The sequence below is a fragment of the Alligator mississippiensis genome, chromosome 11 (genome assembly GCF_030867095.1).
Source record: "Alligator mississippiensis isolate rAllMis1 chromosome 11, rAllMis1, whole genome shotgun sequence".
NCBI lineage: Eukaryota > Metazoa > Chordata > Crocodylia > Alligatoridae > Alligator > Alligator mississippiensis.
Window position 1 is genome coordinate 46976546 of NC_081834.1, and position 20069 is coordinate 46996614.

The 20069-nt window shown below is 49.7% G+C and overlaps 1 protein-coding gene across 1 annotated transcript in view; it reads right to left on the minus strand.

Annotated features, from left to right (window-relative positions):
• Nucleotides 1-4270: 4270 nt before the first annotated feature.
• LOC102563726 (zinc finger protein 11) overlaps nt 4271-20069 on the minus strand; it is a 37220-nt gene continuing 21421 nt past the window's right edge. Inside the window, exons 5-6 of the mRNA XM_059714256.1 lie at nt 16758-17473; nt 4271-6554 (exon numbers count right to left, since the gene is read on the minus strand). Of these exons, the coding sequence (XP_059570239.1) occupies nt 5678-6554; nt 16758-17473 (1593 nt within the window). The 3' untranslated portion in view covers nt 4271-5677. The remainder of the gene's footprint in view (nt 6555-16757; nt 17474-20069) is intronic.

Here is a 20069-nt window from a genome sequence, read left to right on the forward strand (position 1 = left end):
CAAGAGGGGCACTCAGCGAGGGGGAAGGGAAAAGAAGGAACAAATAATAAATAATCACAGGGGAAGTGAATGACCAGGCGTGGATTCTCCACAAATCTTTCCTCAGCAGAAGGGGATCAATTCTACCGCCACATTCCACCTTAAAACTCAAAAGAAAAAGAGTTACTCCCCAGATGTTGGCCCAGCTGGGTGGGAAGCCACAAACAACCTCTGCCATGAGGATACAGCCCCAGCTAGGTGCAGCGCTGACCTGGCGAGATGATGCAGATCTATGAAAGCCCCCTTGAGCTCTTTGTGAGAATCACAGGGTTTTTTTTCCTGCACAACTGGTGGGACCTCCCTTTCCTTATGGGTTATGTCTATCCCAAATGTTTGCTATAAAGAATGTTCCAAGGTTTTCAACTGAGCCCTAATTGCCCTCACCCACACTGACTCCTAGGACATTTCTAACATTAACTACTATGGAAGTATCACAGCACTGGCCGCCCTGTAGGCAAGGTTCAGAGACATGCGCTCTGCTTGAGTCCTGTCCTCTGAATTTGCTTCCAGATGCTGGTTGTCACACTCTGCTGTAGCACCCCACCCCCCTCCCAGCACTCATCAGGCTGCTGGGTTTGAGCTGCCCCACACTGGGCTCTTACTCTGCCTTTGGCCAGCTTCCTAGGCCTCTCTGCCTTGTTTCTCAGGCACTGTTTGCTCACCTGTAACACCTTTGCAGAAATGGGTCTTCATAGCCCAGCAGCCTGTGCTGCTCTGTTCCTTATGCTCAAGGACCAGGGCTAGTGCCCCAGACTCCCCAGCAGCTTAAACACACTCTTTCAGTTATATGATGAGCTGGGTCTACAGCTGACCTGCAACAGCAAAAAGCACATGCATGCATGCACAAACACACCCTCACACACACATGCCCAGAGAAAATGCAAGGGCTCCCAAAGTGAATCACTCTTTACTGTAGCTAGCATAAGATCCACACAAAAATAACTGATACCCACCTCCCTCAGTTCTCTCCCCAGTTTTGAACACTTTTTCCCATTGCTCAGAGTCCTCTACGGCAGGGGTGGCAAAGATGCGGTGGAGAAGTGGAGCAGCTGCCTTGTGCAGCACAGCCCAATAGCACTGGCTCCAGGGCAGCGCAGCACAGCCCCATGGTGAGGGCTCTGGGGCCATGTAGCACAGCTTCACAGCAGCCAGAGCAGGATCAGAATGTGCGGGCAGTCTGTGTATCCAGTCGAGCCCTTGGACTGGCCCCATACTACTCATCTAACCTGCCAGGCTGGATGAGTTTGACACCCCTGCTCTAAGGAGTCCAGTATCTCCCCATCCAGCACGTGGAGTCTTCCTCTCTCTTGCTCTCTCTCTCCTCCTTTACCTGGTTCTACAGTCAGAAAAAATTCCCTAACTGCTGAGAAAGTGTGCCATTTTCTCTTGACCTAGGCATTGCTCCTCTATGCCTTTTCCCTCTGAGTTACCCTGTCAGTGTATGAATCCCTTTCTTCTTTGCTCTCCTGGTTGAGGAGTTTCCATGCTCACATCCCTAGCCTCCTGCAGACCAGTCAGAGAAGAATTGCTTCCTCCAGACTTCCACCATCAAACTGGATGGTAAGGGCCAGGTCTGTTCACTACTAAATAGCTCTTAGTGACTGCTCATTGCTAGCCTTATGTCACTAACTCTTTGGATTTCAGTCTAACATGGGGAGGCAAAGGATAACAGAAGAAGCAAGCAGCCTCTTTTTGCTTCTTTAAATGTAACTACTGCCATTTCCTTGGGTGAGTGATTTTGTATTCTGCTGTACATTATAAGCACTTTGACATCCACATCCTTGTTTCTAGGTTGGAGCGCGGGATGTTGTATCAAGTTAACCAGAGCAGTCACTTAAAATTATGTAACTCTTGTGTGTAGGCATAGGCCAGAGGCCCTTAGAAACGCAGCTCTCACTGGAAGTCTATTTTCATAATAAGAGATTTTGGTTTTAAATAATTTGGCAGCCTGTTGAAAACTTTACCAACAATCACACTGAAAGTATGCACTCCCATGAAGACTAAACAGATTGACTAAGTTTTACCCCATTCCTCCCCCACCCTCTGCATTGTTCCCTCTTGTAGACTCTGACTAAATGTTATAAAAGTGCAGAAGGAAAGCAGCTTTGTCTCTGTTGACCTGTCCCTGTTCCCTCAGCAGTGCAGGGACAGGCATGGACCAGCTTTTTCTCTATCTGCTCCTTGCCTTGGTCACAGGACAGTGACTCTGCCCAGGGTGGCTGCAGGGAAGGGGGATAGGAAGGTCTAGATCTGGCCACGTCCCTCTCTACTGACTGCTTCTGCTGCCCCTTCCATCCTGACTCTCCCTTTCTCTCTCCCTGATTGTGATACTTGGTTAAAGTCCCATCCTGAACATCTAGCTGGTGAATTTTCCTTCCTGACTACAGAGACCCCATCCTAGCATCAACTAGGGGTCGAGCAGACACTTCTGCAAGATATAGGAACTGCCACATTCAGCTTCCTGGCATGTTCACTCCAAACCTGTGACCACCATGTGCCCACTGTGAGTGGTAATCTGGTTCCCTATTCCATGGTCATCTCCAGCCTTGAAGCCTGACCCTTTGACAGGGTACAGGGCTGGGGTAGGGAATAGTCCTTCTGAAGGTGAGGTTGGTTTGATTCTTTTTTTTAACCTCTTTTTAGTGTTTTTGCAGAAAAGCAGTAGAAAGAAAAGTTACAGAAGTGTTGGAAGATTGTTCCTGAGCCATTTCAGAGGGCTCTACCTTGTGAACCCTTTGTGAGATCCACAACTTTGCTGGAAGTCCATATCAGTGCATTAGAGAGCTTTCCAGCAGAAGCGTAGCTAGCCATTTCACTGCCCCAGACAGCATGGGGAAAGCAGGAGGCAGGTGGGCAGCTTTCGTGTTGAATGTGCCAAGCAAGTTTTACCTGTCATGGAGTGGTCTCAATATCAGCAGTTCTCTTCATGCATTTTACATGGGCTGATCACTGCACAGAAATCAGAAATAAGCAGGAACTAATCTGCAGTTGCTTTGAATCCCTTCAAGCTAGGTAGGATCCATAACCCAAGCTGTCTACTCTCTTCATGAGTGTTTTAATCAGTAAGCAATTATACAACTAGGTGTGGCCTCCATCAGGCACCTACCTTCAGGAGAGGACCAGGTACTGTGGACCTCAAGTGAACAGAGGACTCTAATGTGCAGCTTGAAAAGAACTGCCTAAGACCTTAGGGTGAAAACAGATGTTGTCTTTGTGCTGCCCCAAAGGCCAAGAAGACAGACACCCCTCCCCCTTTTCATTCCACAAATGCCCAAAATTTCTGGCTGTGATGTAATTGATATCATTTTGTACTGCCTTCTTGTGGCAGACATCTGTTAAGTTTATGGTGGGAAAGCATGGTCAACCTGGAGCTGCTCATGCTCTCCAGCTGCTCCGGGAGGGCACTTCTTGGGATTTCAGGGGCCCAATTTTGCAAGCCTTAGAAATTCCCATCCCTGGGGTGTGCAGGATTGGGCCCCTGAAGCCCTGGGAACATATGTCTGCTTCCCCTGTTTAGGAGTCCCTGGGTGCCCATCAATATGTTGGTGCAGTCCTGGGGCTGGGATCACCAATGACTCCTAGTTCCAGTACTGCATCAGAGTGCCGAACTCACTTCAGTATGGTCTTGGGACTGAGTACACAGGGCTTCAGCTGATTGGTGGTCTCAGCCCCAAAACCACACTAGAGGTGACTTTCCCTACACACAGAGGTATGCCCTGGAAAATCCCTGGGCCGCATGTCTCCAAAGGGGGAACATGACACCTGTTCTCTTGCAGGACCAAAGGGTAGGACAACAGGCAATAGGTGTTTTGTTCAGTGAAGCAAATCAGCTGTGTTGGGACCCATCCCAGCACAGCCAATCCACTTTATTTGGTGACCTCTATTTATACCCTTAGAGGCCTGTGAGTTCAGAAGTGCCCCTGTGTTCAGCATTTCCCATGGTCCCTGGTTTCCTAATCAGCACCTTGCGGCTGTGCATCAGTCTTCTGAGTGCTTCTTCCCACTGACTGTCTGGGGACCCTCAACACTGAATCCCAACTGTTTGGGACATCCTTCAGGGAAAAGGCACCTACATTTTCAGACAGATTGAAGCTCAGAACAGGGCATCTCTGAGGCCAATATGGATTTGTCCCTTCATCCATGCACTGCTCGTATTTAGTTAAACAATTTTAACCACTTACTAATACTGAACCATGTTTCTCCTGAGGTGGTTGAATCTGACACTTCTAAGTACCAAAACTACATTTATTATAGTATAAGGTTTATTAATCAAAACAGAATTTGAAAATGAATAAAGCTCACACAATTTAAATGAATCAATTTAACATAGGGAGTTAAAAACAATATACCAAGAAGTAATAAATCAAGCCACTTGACATCCAAGTCTTACTGATCTGTAGTAAAGTTGTTATACTTCAGGGGAGCTGATTTTTGGTACTGCGATTAAGCCTTAGCACAGGTCTGTCTCAATTTACCAATCACATTTTGTAACAGATAAAAAATTAGAGGCCTGTCAGTAACAGCTCTGAGATCAAGCACCCTTAAAAGATAGAAACAGCTGCCTAATTTCCAAAATGCCAATTCACTTTCAATTTGCCCTCTGAGAGGATGATGTTAGTGCAGAGCCAAGCCTTTCTCACACAAATGTCACATTAACATGTCGACACAGGTAAAGTATCATTTCCACGGTAATTCAAATGGAAGCATCACCATACATCATCACAGTCTTAGTTTTCTGTGTTACTCTCACCAAGTGTTAAAATAGTGCTGGAAGTTAAAACAATGACTTATATGAATATCTTAGTTCTAGCAAGTTATAGAGCCTTGAGTGACACTATAGTCTAGATTATAATTGCTTTAGGCCTTAGCTACCCTTTGGGGGTTTACAAATACTGTTTTCTGTTAAGGCAGCTTTGTGTTGAACTAATCTAAAATTCCCCAGACAGAGTGCACTTGGTTGATGTTTATTAACTGAATTTTAATTCTGGATAGGCAAGGTGAGGCTGGCTAGTGATATACAAAGGCGCAATATATTTTAAAATCATTTACATGCTTTCAGTAACTGGGGGACACACTGTCCAACAAATATTTCATTTAGCATGACCATGCTGTCACTAGGCTAGAGAACAGGCATGTTCAGAAGTCTGTTACTTAGGTGAAATGTATGTCAGTAAATTCTCTAGGGAACACTTTTATCCAAGATATCTACCTCAAATGCCCTTATTGTCGCGTATAGTTTCTCCAAGATGGAGTTTATTTCTGTAGTCTCTATAGCTTAGTAAATCCTTGCTATAACCCACAAACAGGCTTATTAATGCAATCCATCCATTACAGATGTTCACATCATGAGCACACAAGAATTCCCAGGTAAGAGACAAATCATTGTGACCCATCCCGTCTAATGCTGTAAGGGAGAATTATGGGGCTAAATTTACCAAAGTTCTTGAAATCTAAAACAAGGTGATTTTACCCTCTCTATTCCTCTGTGTGTCAAAACCTGTTCTTCAAATTCCCAGGCCCCCGCGAACCAGCAGTTTCCACAGAGCCTGCCAGACCCCACACTGCAACTCCAGTCTCCCAACAGGCCCTACTGAGCTGGGGCAAGCAGAGCAGGGAAACCTGGCGTGGCTGGCGACGCCTAGCCCAAGTGGATTCTCCGGTGTGTAATAAAATTCGAGCAGCGGATGAAGCTCTTGCCACAGTCCGGACACTTATAAGGCTGCCCCTCCCGGTGTGTCCTCTGGTGCTTAATCAAGGCTGAGCTCACTGTGAAGCTCCTTCCACACACAGGGCACTCGTATGGTTTCTCCCCTGTGTGAGTCCGTTGGTGAGTCATGAGGTTCGAGTTGCGGTTGAAGCTCTTCCCACAGTCAGGGCATCGGTAGGGTCTCTCGCCCGTGTGGGTCCTCTGGTGTCTAATCAAGTCCGAGCTGTTCCTGAACCATTTGTTGCAGTCAATGCACTTGTAGGGTTTCTCCCCCGTGTGCACTCGCTGGTGATTAATAAGGCTTGAGCTCTGACTGAAGCTCTTCTCACACTCCTCACACTTGTAGGGTCTCTCCCCTGTGTGGATTTTCTGGTGCCGGATGAGGTAGGAGCTCACGCTGAAGCTCTTCCCACACTCGGGGCATTTATAGGGTCTCTCTCCTGTGTGTGTCCTCTGGTGGGAAGTGAGGTTGGAGCTCTGGTTGAAGCCCTTCCCGCAGTCGGGGCACTTGTAGGGCTTCTCTCCCGTGTGGAGTCTCTGGTGGGTGATGAGGGTGGAGCTGTCACTGAAGCTCTTCCCGCAGTCGGAGCACTTGTAGGGCTTCTCCCCGGTGTGCAGTCTCTGGTGGGTGATCAGGTGAGAGCTCCGGCTGAAGGTCTTCCCACAGTCAAGACATTTATAGGGTTTCTCTCCAGCATGGAGTCTTTGGTGCACAATGAGGTTTGAGGTGCGGCTGAAGCTTCTACCACACTCCTCACATATGGTTGGTCTCTCTTCACTGATGATTCTCTGGTGAGCAGTGTCTATGCTCTTGTGAAGGGATTTGCTCCCTCTCTTTCCTGGCTGGTTTCCCTGATGCCTCTCAGCTCTGGGCTGATTCTCACAGGCTTCTCCCATCTCAGGGCTCTGCAAAAGATCCCCTTCGGCTCCTTCCAGTGCCGTCCCATGGTGCTCCACTTGCTCAGGATCCTCTTGCTGAGGGTTCTCCTCCTGACTCTCACTCACTGTTCCCTCACCTGCTAGGACAGAAAGCGAATCAAGACAGGGGTCAATATCTGTGCCCAAAAGGGTGAAAACAACTAGTGTCACAAGTTGCATAGTCCCCAGATCCATCCCCAGCAGAGAGAAGACTCAGCTAAATGCAAGGCAAGGATGGTGATGGAAACTTCTGAGTGTGATTTGTCACAAGATTAAAAGAATTGGGTTAGGAGCTGGCTGAATTTACTCCTCACCTGTGCAGGCACCTCTTGGGATCTCTCTTTCGCCAAAGCCCTGTAGATCCAGGACCCACAACTCTTCCCCTCGTTCCAGCTTGGAGATCACACTGGGTTTGGGAACAGGAAATCCTGCTCAGAGGACAAAAGCAAACAGGCATCATCTTTGCTCTGTGTTAGCTAAGTATATGGTACAGAGGCTGCTTTAGTGTTTTTAAATGAGCCCCTTTCTGCTAAGAAGTTCCAGATGAAAAGACAGTGAAATGTGGAAGACCCATTGGGAAAGGCCAGTACCGGGTGTTCCTTAAGTAAGTATGTGGACCAGCACTTAAAAAAGCTTGGAGCCAGCTTCTTTAAATGTCCAAAAATGCAGATATGCGCATCACAGGATTTCTAACAGCACAATGAGTGTTGGATGCACAGGGGATTTGGAGGTCCCACTCCGTGCTGGTCTCCATGTTGAGGCTTCTAAATATCAGAGCTGACACATGGCACATCTGTCCATCGCTGAGATGGCAGGATAGGATCAAACACCCGAAAGGATAGAACCTGCTCTGGATACCGAGGTTTGTCCCACTTGAGATTTTTAGCATTGGACAAACAGCACCATGACTATATGCCTGCATTGTGGGAAGAGGATGGAGGGGGCAGCCTGTCACATGTGATCTGGAGACTGGCCCTCCAGAAATATAAGGGACCTGGAAAGAACCCTATGTAAGAGCTAAATTAGGAACTTCCAATACCCAAAGAGCAAGAAATCCTTACCAATGACATCCCTGTAGAGGATCCTGTGATGGGGGTCCAGAAGATCCCATTGCCCCTCTGTAAAATACGTAGGCACTTCCTCAAAAGTCACTGGCCCCTGAAATAGCAGGAGTGCCCCTCTCAGCACCTGCTGCCGTAACCACAGTGCCACCAGCTTAATCATGACTTGTCCCAACTTCCCTTGCCTTCCACCCTGTCATCATGGCAGCAAGTCCCACAAGCCCTGGGTTACATTCCCTGCCCACTGGCCCCTCAGTTCATTCCCAAATCATCCCCTTCACCACATGATCTACTGTTCCCACCAAGCCCCCAGCCAGAATACTGCATCCGCAGGCTGCCCTGCAGATAACACCCTCCCACCACAGGACTGAACTTGGCCTCATCCTAAGCACCCACCTCTCCAGCCTTCAGCCAAGTCTGGGCCCTGGCAGAGCTCACAGCCAATGCATGTGGGAGTACCTCAGGTGGACACTGGCTCTCAGTGGGTGCATCTACACAAGACACTTACTGCACAGTAGCCTAATAACACTGTGCAGTAGCGAGACGGTCAAAAACCACGTTAATAACTTCCTGCGCAGTGTTATTAGGCTACTGCACAGGAAGCGTCACCAAAAAAACATGTTCTGGCACTACTATGCAGTAACTGTAGTTATGGCATATTCAGTTAGTACTTCATTAAGGAAGTAGTAAACGAAATGTGCAGTAACTACAGTGCATTAATGGACGTGTAGATGCTCCCAGTATACAGGGCTTCAAGATAGCTTCCTGTTAGCTCAAGCCAGAGTCTTCCCCCAACTGGCACAATGACACAATAGCTGGGTATTAGCCCCTGCAGCTGGGCCTGGGATCAGCTTCAGTTAGTTGCAGGGATTAAGATAAACCATATGTAGCTTATCCTTGTCTGGTATCTCTGTTTATGGCCTTCATACTCTGGTCTGTCGTATAGATGTTCATCTACTCATGCCCTGGTCGTGGCCTGTACAGGAGACTGTGGCCTAGGCTTGTCTCCTGGTCCAGGCTGTTAGGCTCCTTACATCCCTGTCTGTTATACAAGGCCCTGGCCTTGGTGCAACCCTTGGTCCTGGCTATTGCTTGGCCTCTGGTGTCAGAACTATATCTCTAATCAGCCAGGTGGGCTGCTCCATGCCATGGTCCCATTGCTTTCCCCTCTAATAGTAAGGGTGTGGGAACAGCTGTTTGATCCCTCCCTTATCAGTGTGCCTTACACACCTTGCTATGGCTTTTTAAGCCCTGCTCCTGACCTTCCCCAGTTAAACAACAGCCATCTTTCCTGAGAGGGGCCTGGTATGAGAAATGGAGGCTATCTGCCTGCCTTCAGCCCTCTCAATAGAGGTAGGAGTTGGCAGCCATTCTGATTAAGGGTAAGATTTGACTGCTGGAATTCATGTGAAACTTAGAGCCACTCACAAATACTACGAGACTGGTGCTGAAATCCCCAGAGCTGACAACATTGTGAGGTTTATTCAGGTTGAGGGGGAAGCAATGCCAACTCACAAAGCCAGGATAATCCTAGACTCAAGACTCATAGGGCTGAAAAGGACCCCAAGGGTCATCATCAGGTCCAGTGCACAGGAACTTTCCTGTGGTGGCAGGCCAGGATGACCCCGGTCGCATCCGAGGCAAGGCAGCACTAGGAACTGGTGGCTACAACCGCTGCTTCTCCTTGGCATCTGGCTGCTGCAGAGGCAAAGTTCCCCACTACCTGGTCACAATGCAATGTGGGAGAAAGCCCCTGCTGCCAAATCTCCCATCACCAAATGCTGCTGAAGCCCCTGGCTCCATGTGCCAGATCGAATGGCTCCATGGCCCAAATCTGGTTCGCAGGCTGCAGATCGCTGAGCCCTGATCTAGTCCAACTCCTAGCACAGCTGTGGAAGTTGCTGTTCCTAAATCAGATAATATGCAACATGATGGTCTTCCTAGACAGATGCCTCCCCAGCCTATTCTCCAATGACAAGAGATTTCCACAGCTTCCCTGGGCAGCGTGTGCCACAGTCCTACTGTTCTTAGGCACCGGAGGTATCTTTAATTTGAGATCTTATCTCATCTTCACCTATTTTGGTGCAATTAAAGCTGATTTCCTATCACCAAGAGCAGATTATACAATCTCAGGCTGGAGCCTCAGGCCCTCTGTGGCTCTGTTCCAGATTTCTTAGGACTTCCCCCACCCACAGGAATGGCTTGTCTCGATAAGGTTATTAAAGGGCCTAATAACATCAAGCACTCATACAATGCTGTTCATCTGCAGTCCTTAAAGCATGCTACAAAGGAGGACAGTATCACGATTCCCTTTTTACAGATAGGGAAACTGAGGCATGGAGAGGGAAAAGGACCTCCCAAAGGTCACCCTGCAGGTAGAGCAGAGACCAGGACCCAGAACCCCCCAGGTCTGTGTCTCCCCACAAGGCTGTGGTGGCTTATGCTGTATACTATACCTCCTGCTCCCCCCACACCGCACTGAACTGTAATCGCTCCGGCTAGTGCCACAACCCGCCTTCCCCAGGAAAAATCTCCTACCTGAGCTGATTCTGCTGCAGTCATTTTCCTTCTCCTCCCCTAGAAGGATGGGGTGATCTGGAGTGAAACATGGATGTTATTTGGCAGCCTGCCAGAGTGAGGACAACTGGGGAGCTCACCCAAGTCCATGCCGTGCCCCAGCTCTGCTCAGGATCTGACTCTGCAGACACCACATCAGGACTTTGCAATGCTGGAGAAGTGCCTGGTCACTTATTAGCGGCACAGACCCAGCCCTTCCTGCCAGGCCTAAACGCCCCCCAAGACACATTTACACCCTCTACAACCTTTGACCCGATGGCTACAGTAGAAGCCAAGGGGCAACTCGGGGAGGTTTGCCAATGCAACACATCAGGGCAGCCAGGTCCTGCAGCAGTGCAGGGACCAAGCAGGGGCCAGGACTGGCTTTTCCACTCAGTACCCCTCATTTTGTGCACAGGGCAGGGACTCTACCTGGAGAGGCTTCAGCAAATAGGCTGGGGGTCAGTCCCCTCTATTTACTGCCGCAGCTGCCCTTCTCAGCTCTTTCTTTCCTCCCCCGCAAGTTGGGACACTTAGTGCCAGACACTCCTTCATTGGCTAGGCCCATCATGAGACGTAGGTGCCTAACCATGATCCTGTCCCTCAAGGCTGCAGTGTCTGAAAGCCCATGAATGCCTCCGTTCTTGTGCCTGGCTGCCTGCTGAGCCCTGAACCGAAAGCACAAGAACGGAGCCGGGAGCAAGAGGATTTCTGCTCAGGGGGCCAAGCAGGGTGGAATCGGACCGAGCTCCAGCACCTAGCCAGAGGGTGGGATCCGGTCTCACGCGCTGCCCCCTTCCCAGGGGCATTCACTCTCCTGGAGCTGGATCTGCTCCTTCCAGGATGCCAGGCAGCTGTGTGTGCTAGTGACCGCAGCAGCCCCGGGACCCCGATGGTGCGAGGATGGTCACTGTCACTGCCCTCCCCAGCCCCTTCCTCTGGTCTCTCCCCATTACCTGCAGTCTCTGACTCGGGAGCTGGTGTTGGCAGAGCCCGGGGCTGCCCGGGGGGCTGGCTGCAGCCACCAGACAAAGTCCCCCCTGGGCTGGACACCAGGGGGCTGCAGCGCAGGTCTCTCCCAGCACAGCCCCTGCTTGGGCAGCAGCCACCGCTGAGCCTGGGCTCCGGCTCGGCTCACAGATCACAATGGAGGAGGCAGCCACAGCTTGACCCAGGAAGCTCAACCCTGCTGTTCTCAGACAGGAAAACACAGGGTGGAAGAAGTATCCTGGCAGTCTAATCAGAGCCCTCTACTGGCCGCTGCTAATGACACCGCCTCCCCGCCACCACCTCCCACCTCTCCAAAGGGAGATCTTGCTCAAAGAAAGCACCCGCCGGTATTAGCAGTTCTGGCCTTGACTGAAACAGTAGGCACGTCTCTATGTTCATTAAAGTGCTGCTCTACATTTACTTTAGTACTTGCTTAATGAAGTACTAACTAAATATGCAGGAGCTAGACTTACTGCACAGTACCGCTGGTAAGTGCCTTTTTAGTGACACTGCTGCGCAGCAACCTCATAATACTGCGCAGTAGCATATTAGCATTGTCTGTGCTGTGACGCGCTACTGCACAGCGTTATTAGGCTACTGCGCATTAAGCGTCTCGTGCAGTGATATCTCGGTCTTCTCCGGAGCACTCTAAATCGGTTGGCTTACTAAATTTCTCCTGGTGAGCCCATTTTATAAGCCTCAAATCATTCCTGTTGCTCTTATCTGCTTCCTTTCCAGTTTCCAAACATCCTTTCCAATCCGTGGACTCCAGAGCTGGGCACCGCATCCAGTAATGTCATGGACAGAACTAACACCACTTGCTTTCACAGCTCTCAATCGCTTGCAGCACTATTGCACTGCGAGCTCACATCCAGCTAGTTTGCACTGCGACTCCTAAACTCTTTCCACCGTCACTGCTTTTCAGAATATAGTCCCCCATCCCAGAAGTGTGGCAGCTTTTTCTCCTCTATTAGAAGTCAAACATTAAACACAGAAGTTAAAAAGTTGTAATAACTTTTGAGCACTTGCTGCCAACTTTTGAAAACTTTTTAAACACTGTGAAATAATCGGTTTGGAAGCGGTAGGAAACCTTCTGCTTCAAGCCGTAAGCCCATCTCTACCTAGATTAGAAAACAGAATGAGAATGGAGCAGATAGTTGAATATCTGATCCTATTCCACGTTGCCAACCTCCCAGGAGAGGACTTGCACCACCATGCTATGAAATAATGTTGAGGGGAAAAGCAGGACAGCTTCTACTGAAACTGGAGTGCTATGCAGAAAGGAAAGCAGGAGGAAGCCTGACTTTTTAGCTCAGTGATTTGAGCCCTCATCTGGGAAGGTGAAGTGCTGGATTTAGGTCCCAACACAATTTGTGCATTTTAACCTGTTACTCTTTTATTAAAAATGAATATGCATTTCCATTGCCCCTAGATGGACACCAGGATGTTACACTGATGCTAGAATACCTGCCTCAGTGACCAAAAGGAGAACATTAGCACCACATCTGCTGCCCCAACCACATCCTGGGACCCCAGGACCTACCATGACACCACTGGACCTTTGTCATCCTGCTCCAATGGCATGTCCTGAACTGAATGAGCCAGATAGAGAGACCATGTTACTAAACCCCCTGACTTTGGCTAAATGCTGAGACTACGGGTACTTGTTGCCATGCACTCCCTCAAGACTCTTTTTCCTTCCCCAACTTGTGTCTTCTTTCTCACTCTCTTGCTTTTGCCTCTGGTTAAATGAGAGTCTGCCTTGGCCAGCCAGGACTGCATCTTTCAAATCACTACTGTGAGCCCATGACCAGCTACAACTATTTATATATGGTTTGAGTCAGCCACGTCTCAGAGAGCCTGACAAGACCACGTGCTGCACCTGTTCTTCTCTAGCCTCAAGGCTGCAGATTGGTGACCAGAAACAGAAGCTGTATTTTCCACCTTTGCTCTTCTTCTTTTAGGTGTGTTGGCCTTACAGGATCATACTCAATCCAAAAGAGCAACAAAAACTGCTTCTATCCATCTCAACACACACTTTTTCTTTTCCCCAGAAATTAAGATAATTACCATTGCTAACACCATCAAAGAGGGCAGAGGATGGCACCTTAGAAGCTAGCTGGTTTAAAGAAGCATAAGTTTCGTAGGCAATTGCCTTCATCACATGCAAGGAGAAGGGGCATTGTTCTATATAAAAGCACTCTATAACTAGAAGGAACGAGCATAAAGGATGTTGTTAAAACAAAAGCCCTTCTTAATACTGCACCTTCCAGATGTGTTTTCTTTTTTTGTGTGTGTGTGTGTGTGCATCTTTAATAAAAGGCTGAAAAGATTTTTGACAGTGGTTTTCAGCTCCGGGGTAAAGCAGGTTCAGGTGCCTGTACTCAAACCCCTGAGCCTTGTCTTGCTGTTTTAAAGTTGCACAGGAATAGAGGCACATTAACACATCTGACTTGCTGGCTCCATATATTCCATTGAAATTAATGCAATAACTCCCTCTTTCAATTTTGCCAAATCCAAGTTTCAAAAATCCAGGGTCAACCCCTAAAACAAGATATTAAACCGTGAGATTTATAAAGTAAGACATTTTAGGTTTCTTTTATTTGCCTTCTGGTTTTTGAGCTACTGGGGTGGGGCGGGGGGGGGTGGTCACATTTTCCATTGTTTTCTTTTTTTTCCCTTTTTTGCAGTCACAAAGCTAGGGAAACACTTTTCTCTCCCCAGTGGAAGCTGAAATTCTCACATAACAACTTGATTGCAGGAAATAGGTTTATATGGAAAAAACCCCACAAAATATTGCAAGACTTCAGTGCATTGGAGCACATCCTCACAGCACTGGGTTGGAAGCACCACAGGTTGATAAAGAACTTCTAGCATGGATTTGTCAAGAGCAAGTCATACCTAACCAACCTCATTGCCTTCTATGAAAAGAGGAGGGGTCTTGTTGGTGGTAGTCTGGATGTGATACACCTCAATTTGGGCAAGACTTTTGACATTGTCTCCTAGCATTTACTCACGAGTAATCTAAATTAGTATGATCTATGTCAGGAGTATAAAATGTATGGACCAACTTGGGCCTATGGAGCCTCTCTATCTGGCCCACTGGGAGTTGGGGAGCATGGCCTGCCACAGAATACAGGGCCCTTTGGACCCACTGGTCATGGCCATTGGCAGCAAGCTTGGGTGACTGCTGTGATCATTCTGAACCCTCACTGTGCCCCTGGACCTCTGCCACTGTCAGAGCCTCATCCCTGGACCCACTGCTGCCCCTGGACCTCTCGCCACCTCTGGACCTGCTGCTACTGCTTTCAGACCACCACAGCTGGATCCCCTGCCTCCTCTGGCCCTGCCACTGCCACTTCTGGACCCACAGCTGCTGAAACCCTCACCAGTGTCATATGTAAATTATAGGAAGTAATTCTTCTGCTCTATTCAGCACTGGTGAGGTCTCAACTGGAGTAGTGTGGTTAGAGATATTAGATTACATTATATTATAAAAAATGAAAGATCTGTCATGAAAATCTTTTTTTTTCATATCACATTGTGTGAATTTTTAAAGATTTCTTCTTTTCTTTTCCAGTTTGGAACAGATTAAATAGAAAAACCTTGGCATTTCCACTGGGTTATTTCACACAGTATAGTCTAGTAGATTTCATGCCAATTCTGATAAACCTGAGCTGGAACTAAACCTCCTGGACAAGCAATTTCTATTACCACAGCTAGAAATCACACACAACTTTTCACACATATTTCACCAACTTTAATCACACTTGGTCAACAAGAGATGGTGCAGCAAGTGAGTTTTACAAAGCAGAAGTGGGACAAGGAGGTGTGTAACAATGAGGGTAACACCAATAAATGATAATGAGGTTACCTGAGCCAGCTACAGCACACAATAATGATTAATGCTTCAACACAGCAGCTGATCTAGTGTTTTGTGTGAATAGGTTTATTTTACTCTGTTCTCATTCATTTAAAAAAATACTTTGAAGCTTCTGTTTCAATAATTTAGTGCTATGACTTCTGCTTATTACAAACAGTATTTTTCTGCCTACTTTCTTTTCAATTTTTGGACCCCAGTGTCTGCTTTTCTAATAGGAGAGGAGAACAGTGCCACATCAGATTCCTTGTGTTCACACACATTTCACTGAGATGCTGCAAATGTTTCAAACTAAGCCAGGTTGAAACTGATCTACCAGTGTCCACAAACACACATGCAACAGCTTAACTAAATCAGTTCAAAAGTATGCCTTTGGTGGTTGGCTACACATGAGCTGTTCTAGGATACATTCAGGGCTGGATATTCATTTCCGGATTAAAAATGACTTTTTGTGAATTAAGCCAGTATGAAAGTGCCAGGAAGTAAGAGAAGAATAATTCAGATGGTCTTCTAAGGCTCCAGAAGACATGAGCTCGCTTCCTCACTCTGACCTCATATCAAAGGCCACCCCAAGGAAATACCCCTCTAAAGGACTGCTGGGCCCTTCACACTGAGGTATTAAAAGCTTGGCCTAAATTAAGTGATTTTGCCAGCTTAACCCAGGTTCTGCTGGCAACTGTGAATATGTATCCACACTCCCAGCTCCCCTGTAGAAACAGACCCCCTTCTTCCTCTTAGCAGAGAAACACCAGCTTTGCAAGCAACAGGAGATCTCTGCCACCTCTGGGGAGCTGACAGAAAATATGTACAGGTACATGTTTCCTGCTCCATCTGCCAACTGGCGTGGCTGCTTGAATAGCTGTCTTAGCCAGGATGCATTTCATGACCAGCTGAAGAAGTGGTGCTGTGTGGAGCTGCCAGAAGGAAGAGGCACAGTTTTCCATACAGTCTGGCTGCAGCTGCCTATCACCAAATGCAGCCTAGTGTAGACAAGGGCAAAGTGGATGTGACACTGTTTGCACCACTTATGTGCTGCTGGCTACAGAAGCAGCAGTGCCTTAACCAGTTTAGCTCAGTGCGCCATCCTGCTTGGCAGACTGATTTTAAAAGGGACTTTGATTTTAAAGGGGAACTCAGCTACACTTGAAAAAAGGCTACTTTAATTCCAGAATGAGGTTTATTCCAAAACAGCTATTGTGCCTGTAATGCGCACACTCCCTTCCTTCCGAATAGCTGCTCCATGTAGACAATCCCTTAGCTCAGTACAACCTTGTTTGCATAGACCGATCTAATCAGCTTCATCCAAAGGGAGAGGGGAGCCCCCACTGTGTGCAACCTCAGGTGAAAAACTGCATTTGGGCTCCATGTCTATTAATTCCTGCACTTCTCACTGGTTTAGGGACTTCCCTTGGTTCAAAGAGTGTTCACACAGCCTCAAGCCCCAGGCCAGGGTCACTCCTTAGTTAAAGGGACACAGAGGGGCCCTCATGCCCACTTGGCTGGGGTGCCTCACGTAGAATGAGCTGTAGGCTCTGGCCCTCCCTCTGGGGGTGGGTTGGAAGGTCTCCCCCCAAGGTGGGTCCTCTGGTGGGCAAAAAGGTTGGACTTCTGGATGAAGCCCTTCCCACAGTCGGGGCACACATAGGGCTTCTCGCCTGTGTGGATGCGCTGATGCCGACTCAGGTTGGAGCTCTGTGGGAAGCTCTTCCCGCAGTCGGGGCACTTGTAGGGGTTCTCGTCCGTGTGGGTGCGCTGGTGGGAGGCCAGGCTGGAGCTGTAGCGGAAGCGCTTCCCGCAGTCAGGGCAGGCATAGGGTCGCCCTTCCAGGTGGGTACGTTCATGTGAGACGAGGCTGGCAATCTGGATGAACCCCTTGCCGCACTCGGGGCACTTGTAGGGGCGCTCACCTGTGTGGATGCGCTGGTGGGTCATGAGGTTGGAGCTCTGGCTGAAGCTCTTCCCACAGTCGGGGCAGGGGTAGGGCTTCTCCCCACCGTGGGTGCGCTGGTGCCGGATCAGGTTGGAGCTCTGGCTGAAGGCCTTTCCACAGCGCGCGCATTTGTAGGGCTGCTGCCCCGTGTGCGTGCGCTGGTGTGTGATAAGTGTGGAGCTCCGGTTGAAGCTCTTCCCACAGTCAGGGCAGATGAAGGGCTTGTCCCCTGTGTGAGCCAGCTGGTGGCGCAGGAAGCCCGAGCTGTTCTTGAAGCACTTGGTGCAGTCGGGGCACTTGTAGGGTCTCTCCCCCGTGTGCACACGCTGGTGAATCACCAGGTTCAGACTGCGGCTGAATCTCTTCCCACACTCGTCACACTTGTATGGCTTCTCCCGGGTGCTGTTGTGGCTCCTTTGGTGCACGCTGAGGGCTGAACTGCAGGGGAAGCTCTGTCCACACTTCCCGCATGTGGCTGCTCGCTCCTCTGAGGCCTTTCTCTGCTGGGCAGATTCACTGAGGGTCTTCACCACTCTTCGCCCTCGAGTGGATGTATCCCATCTCTCTGCCAGCTGGCTTTCCTCTTCTCTCTCCACCTTGCACTGGGTGGCAGAGGCTTCCCCATGTTCAAGACTCCAGGAAACAGGCCCATCTGCTCTTTCTACTGCCACCCCATGCTGTTCCACTTCCTCAGAGCCTTTGTGTTGAGGACTATCCTCCTCCTTCTCTGTCATCATCCCATCACCTGGTGGGACAAAGAGAGGATTCAGAAACACTTCACTCCCAGAGCAAGGAAATCCATCAACATCAGAAAGAGAAACTGGCTAAAAGAACTGCTGGCAGCTATGAAAGATATCAAGCCACATTGCTCCACAATCCCAGCTCTGGATGTCAGACAGGTTTGGTCTCATATTTAAACTGCACCAGGAATTTCTGTAAACCTGTTCCCACGTGCATACTGCTTGGCTTCTGCTGACTTCCTGAAGCCTCCAGCTGCAGGCAACATTTCTGACCCAGGCAACACTCCCTCCCCAGCCTTTGTCCCAGGCCTGACTTCTTCCTCCATGCATGCTGTTTTCAGACCAGTGATGGTCACGATCCAGTTTTTCTGCTCCTGGGCACTGAATCCCAGGGAGCTTCACCCCCTTATAAGTCCCCAGCTCCCATCGGCTCTTTGTGCCTCTTGTTGGCCTGCGAAGGAAGCAGGAGGGCAGAGGGGAGATGAGGGGCCCTGGGAAGCTCAACTCCTCCTGTTCCAGCCTCAGACAGGCAGTGACCCAGGGGGGACAAAGACAGACGGGGAGGTGGGGGGACGTTGGAGCTGTGCACGGAGAGTGAAGAACATGCCTCGACGGGGTGGCAGCAATCTGGAGCTGAGACGACAGGGCCAGGCGCCGGCCCAGCCAGAGAAGCAGCACAGCGGGATCTTGTCCTGGTGGTCAGCAGGGAGGAGCAAAGAGGGGGACTGGGAAGGGTCAGCTGCCAGGGATCACCAGGAGTGGGACCCTGTGTGTGTGTGTCAGGAGGGCAGCAGCTCTGGGACTCGCAGACCCTGGAGAGCAGACATGGGTGCAGAAGGGCCGTGTGTGCAGAGCCGCTGTCCTGCCTGTCCCAGCGCTTTCCCCGAGGTCTCTCCCCATTACCTGGAGCCTCCGGTTGGCAGAGCGGGTGTCAGCAGAGCCTGCAGCTGCCCTGGGGGTTGCTCCCAGCTACCGGAGACAGTCCCCGCTGAGCTGGGCAGACACAGGCTACAGTGCAGGTCTCTCCCCAGCACAGACCCTGCTGGGGGAGCAGCCGCTGCTCAGCCCAGGCTCTCAAATCACAATGGAGGAGTTAGGATGTGCATGTGACCCAGGAAGCTCAAACCCCACATCCTGGTGACAGACAGAGAGAGCTGCCTCCTTCCTCCCTCTGCCTGAAGCAACCAGAGCCCTCTAGTGTCACTGGGCACTGCTTCGTTAACCATGTCTGGTCCACCTGCTCTCGCTGCCAGGGGCAGGATCTAGTGGCATCAGTGTCTGTGGTCCACAGAGGGATTATTCCTCATCGGGGTCCCTGCTGCTTGTATGTTTGGAGGGGAAGCAGGGCAGCAATTACCTCTGTCCACTCCCTGTCCTCTCCCAGGGCACTGGCCTGCACCTGCCTGTGCTGCTCAGCCCTGCAGAGGCTTTCCCCTCCCCTGCACTCAGACACAGACACCACCCGCCTCACCCCACCCCATGCCAGGGGCTGAGATTCTGGCCCACTGAATTATGAGGCTTTGCCATGGCCTTCAGAAGCACCCCGGAGCCTCTCACCCTGTCCTCTGGAAGACTTTTGCCGGGAAAGTCCCTTGTAACCATGATGGGGGCCCCCCAAGTGAGGTGGGCACAACACCTGAGCAGTGCAGAAGAGGCCCCACGCCATGCACCCACCTTGCTGGGGCTCTGACTCTGGAGGGAGTCTCAGAAAGGAAGTCCCATATCGTATGTGTAGGTGAGGTGGCCTCTTGTCCTCACCCACAGGGCAAGGCCTAGATTCAGCCCAAGGCACCACTTTCTGTCTCCACCTTTTGCAGGTTCCTTTCCCCACAAACTGGAGGGAAAAATTAAATAAGGTGGCAGCTGGTTATCTGCTTGAAAGTTAGTTGGAGTAAATGAGATCTGAGCTCCCTGGGAACTGTCCATCTCATCCCAAGATCTACATAGTCCACAGCTGCTGGCTGCAAAGCCAACAGGGCAGGAGTTTAGAGTGGAGGAGACCAAACATGGGGAATTGAGCTCCGAGCCAAACTATAGACAACACAGCGGCCATCACTCCATAATGAGCTCAATGGGCCTTATTTTCCTCCCAAGTGCATAGGTTTATACCAGGGGTTTCAAACTTGTTTAGGCCCCCTGGGCCAAATTCAGATAGGGATTCCTTGCAGGCTGCATCCAGACCTGCCTCTTGTGGCGAGGCAAACCATATCAGGGAGTTCATACAGCCACTGCCAAAACCCATGCCCCA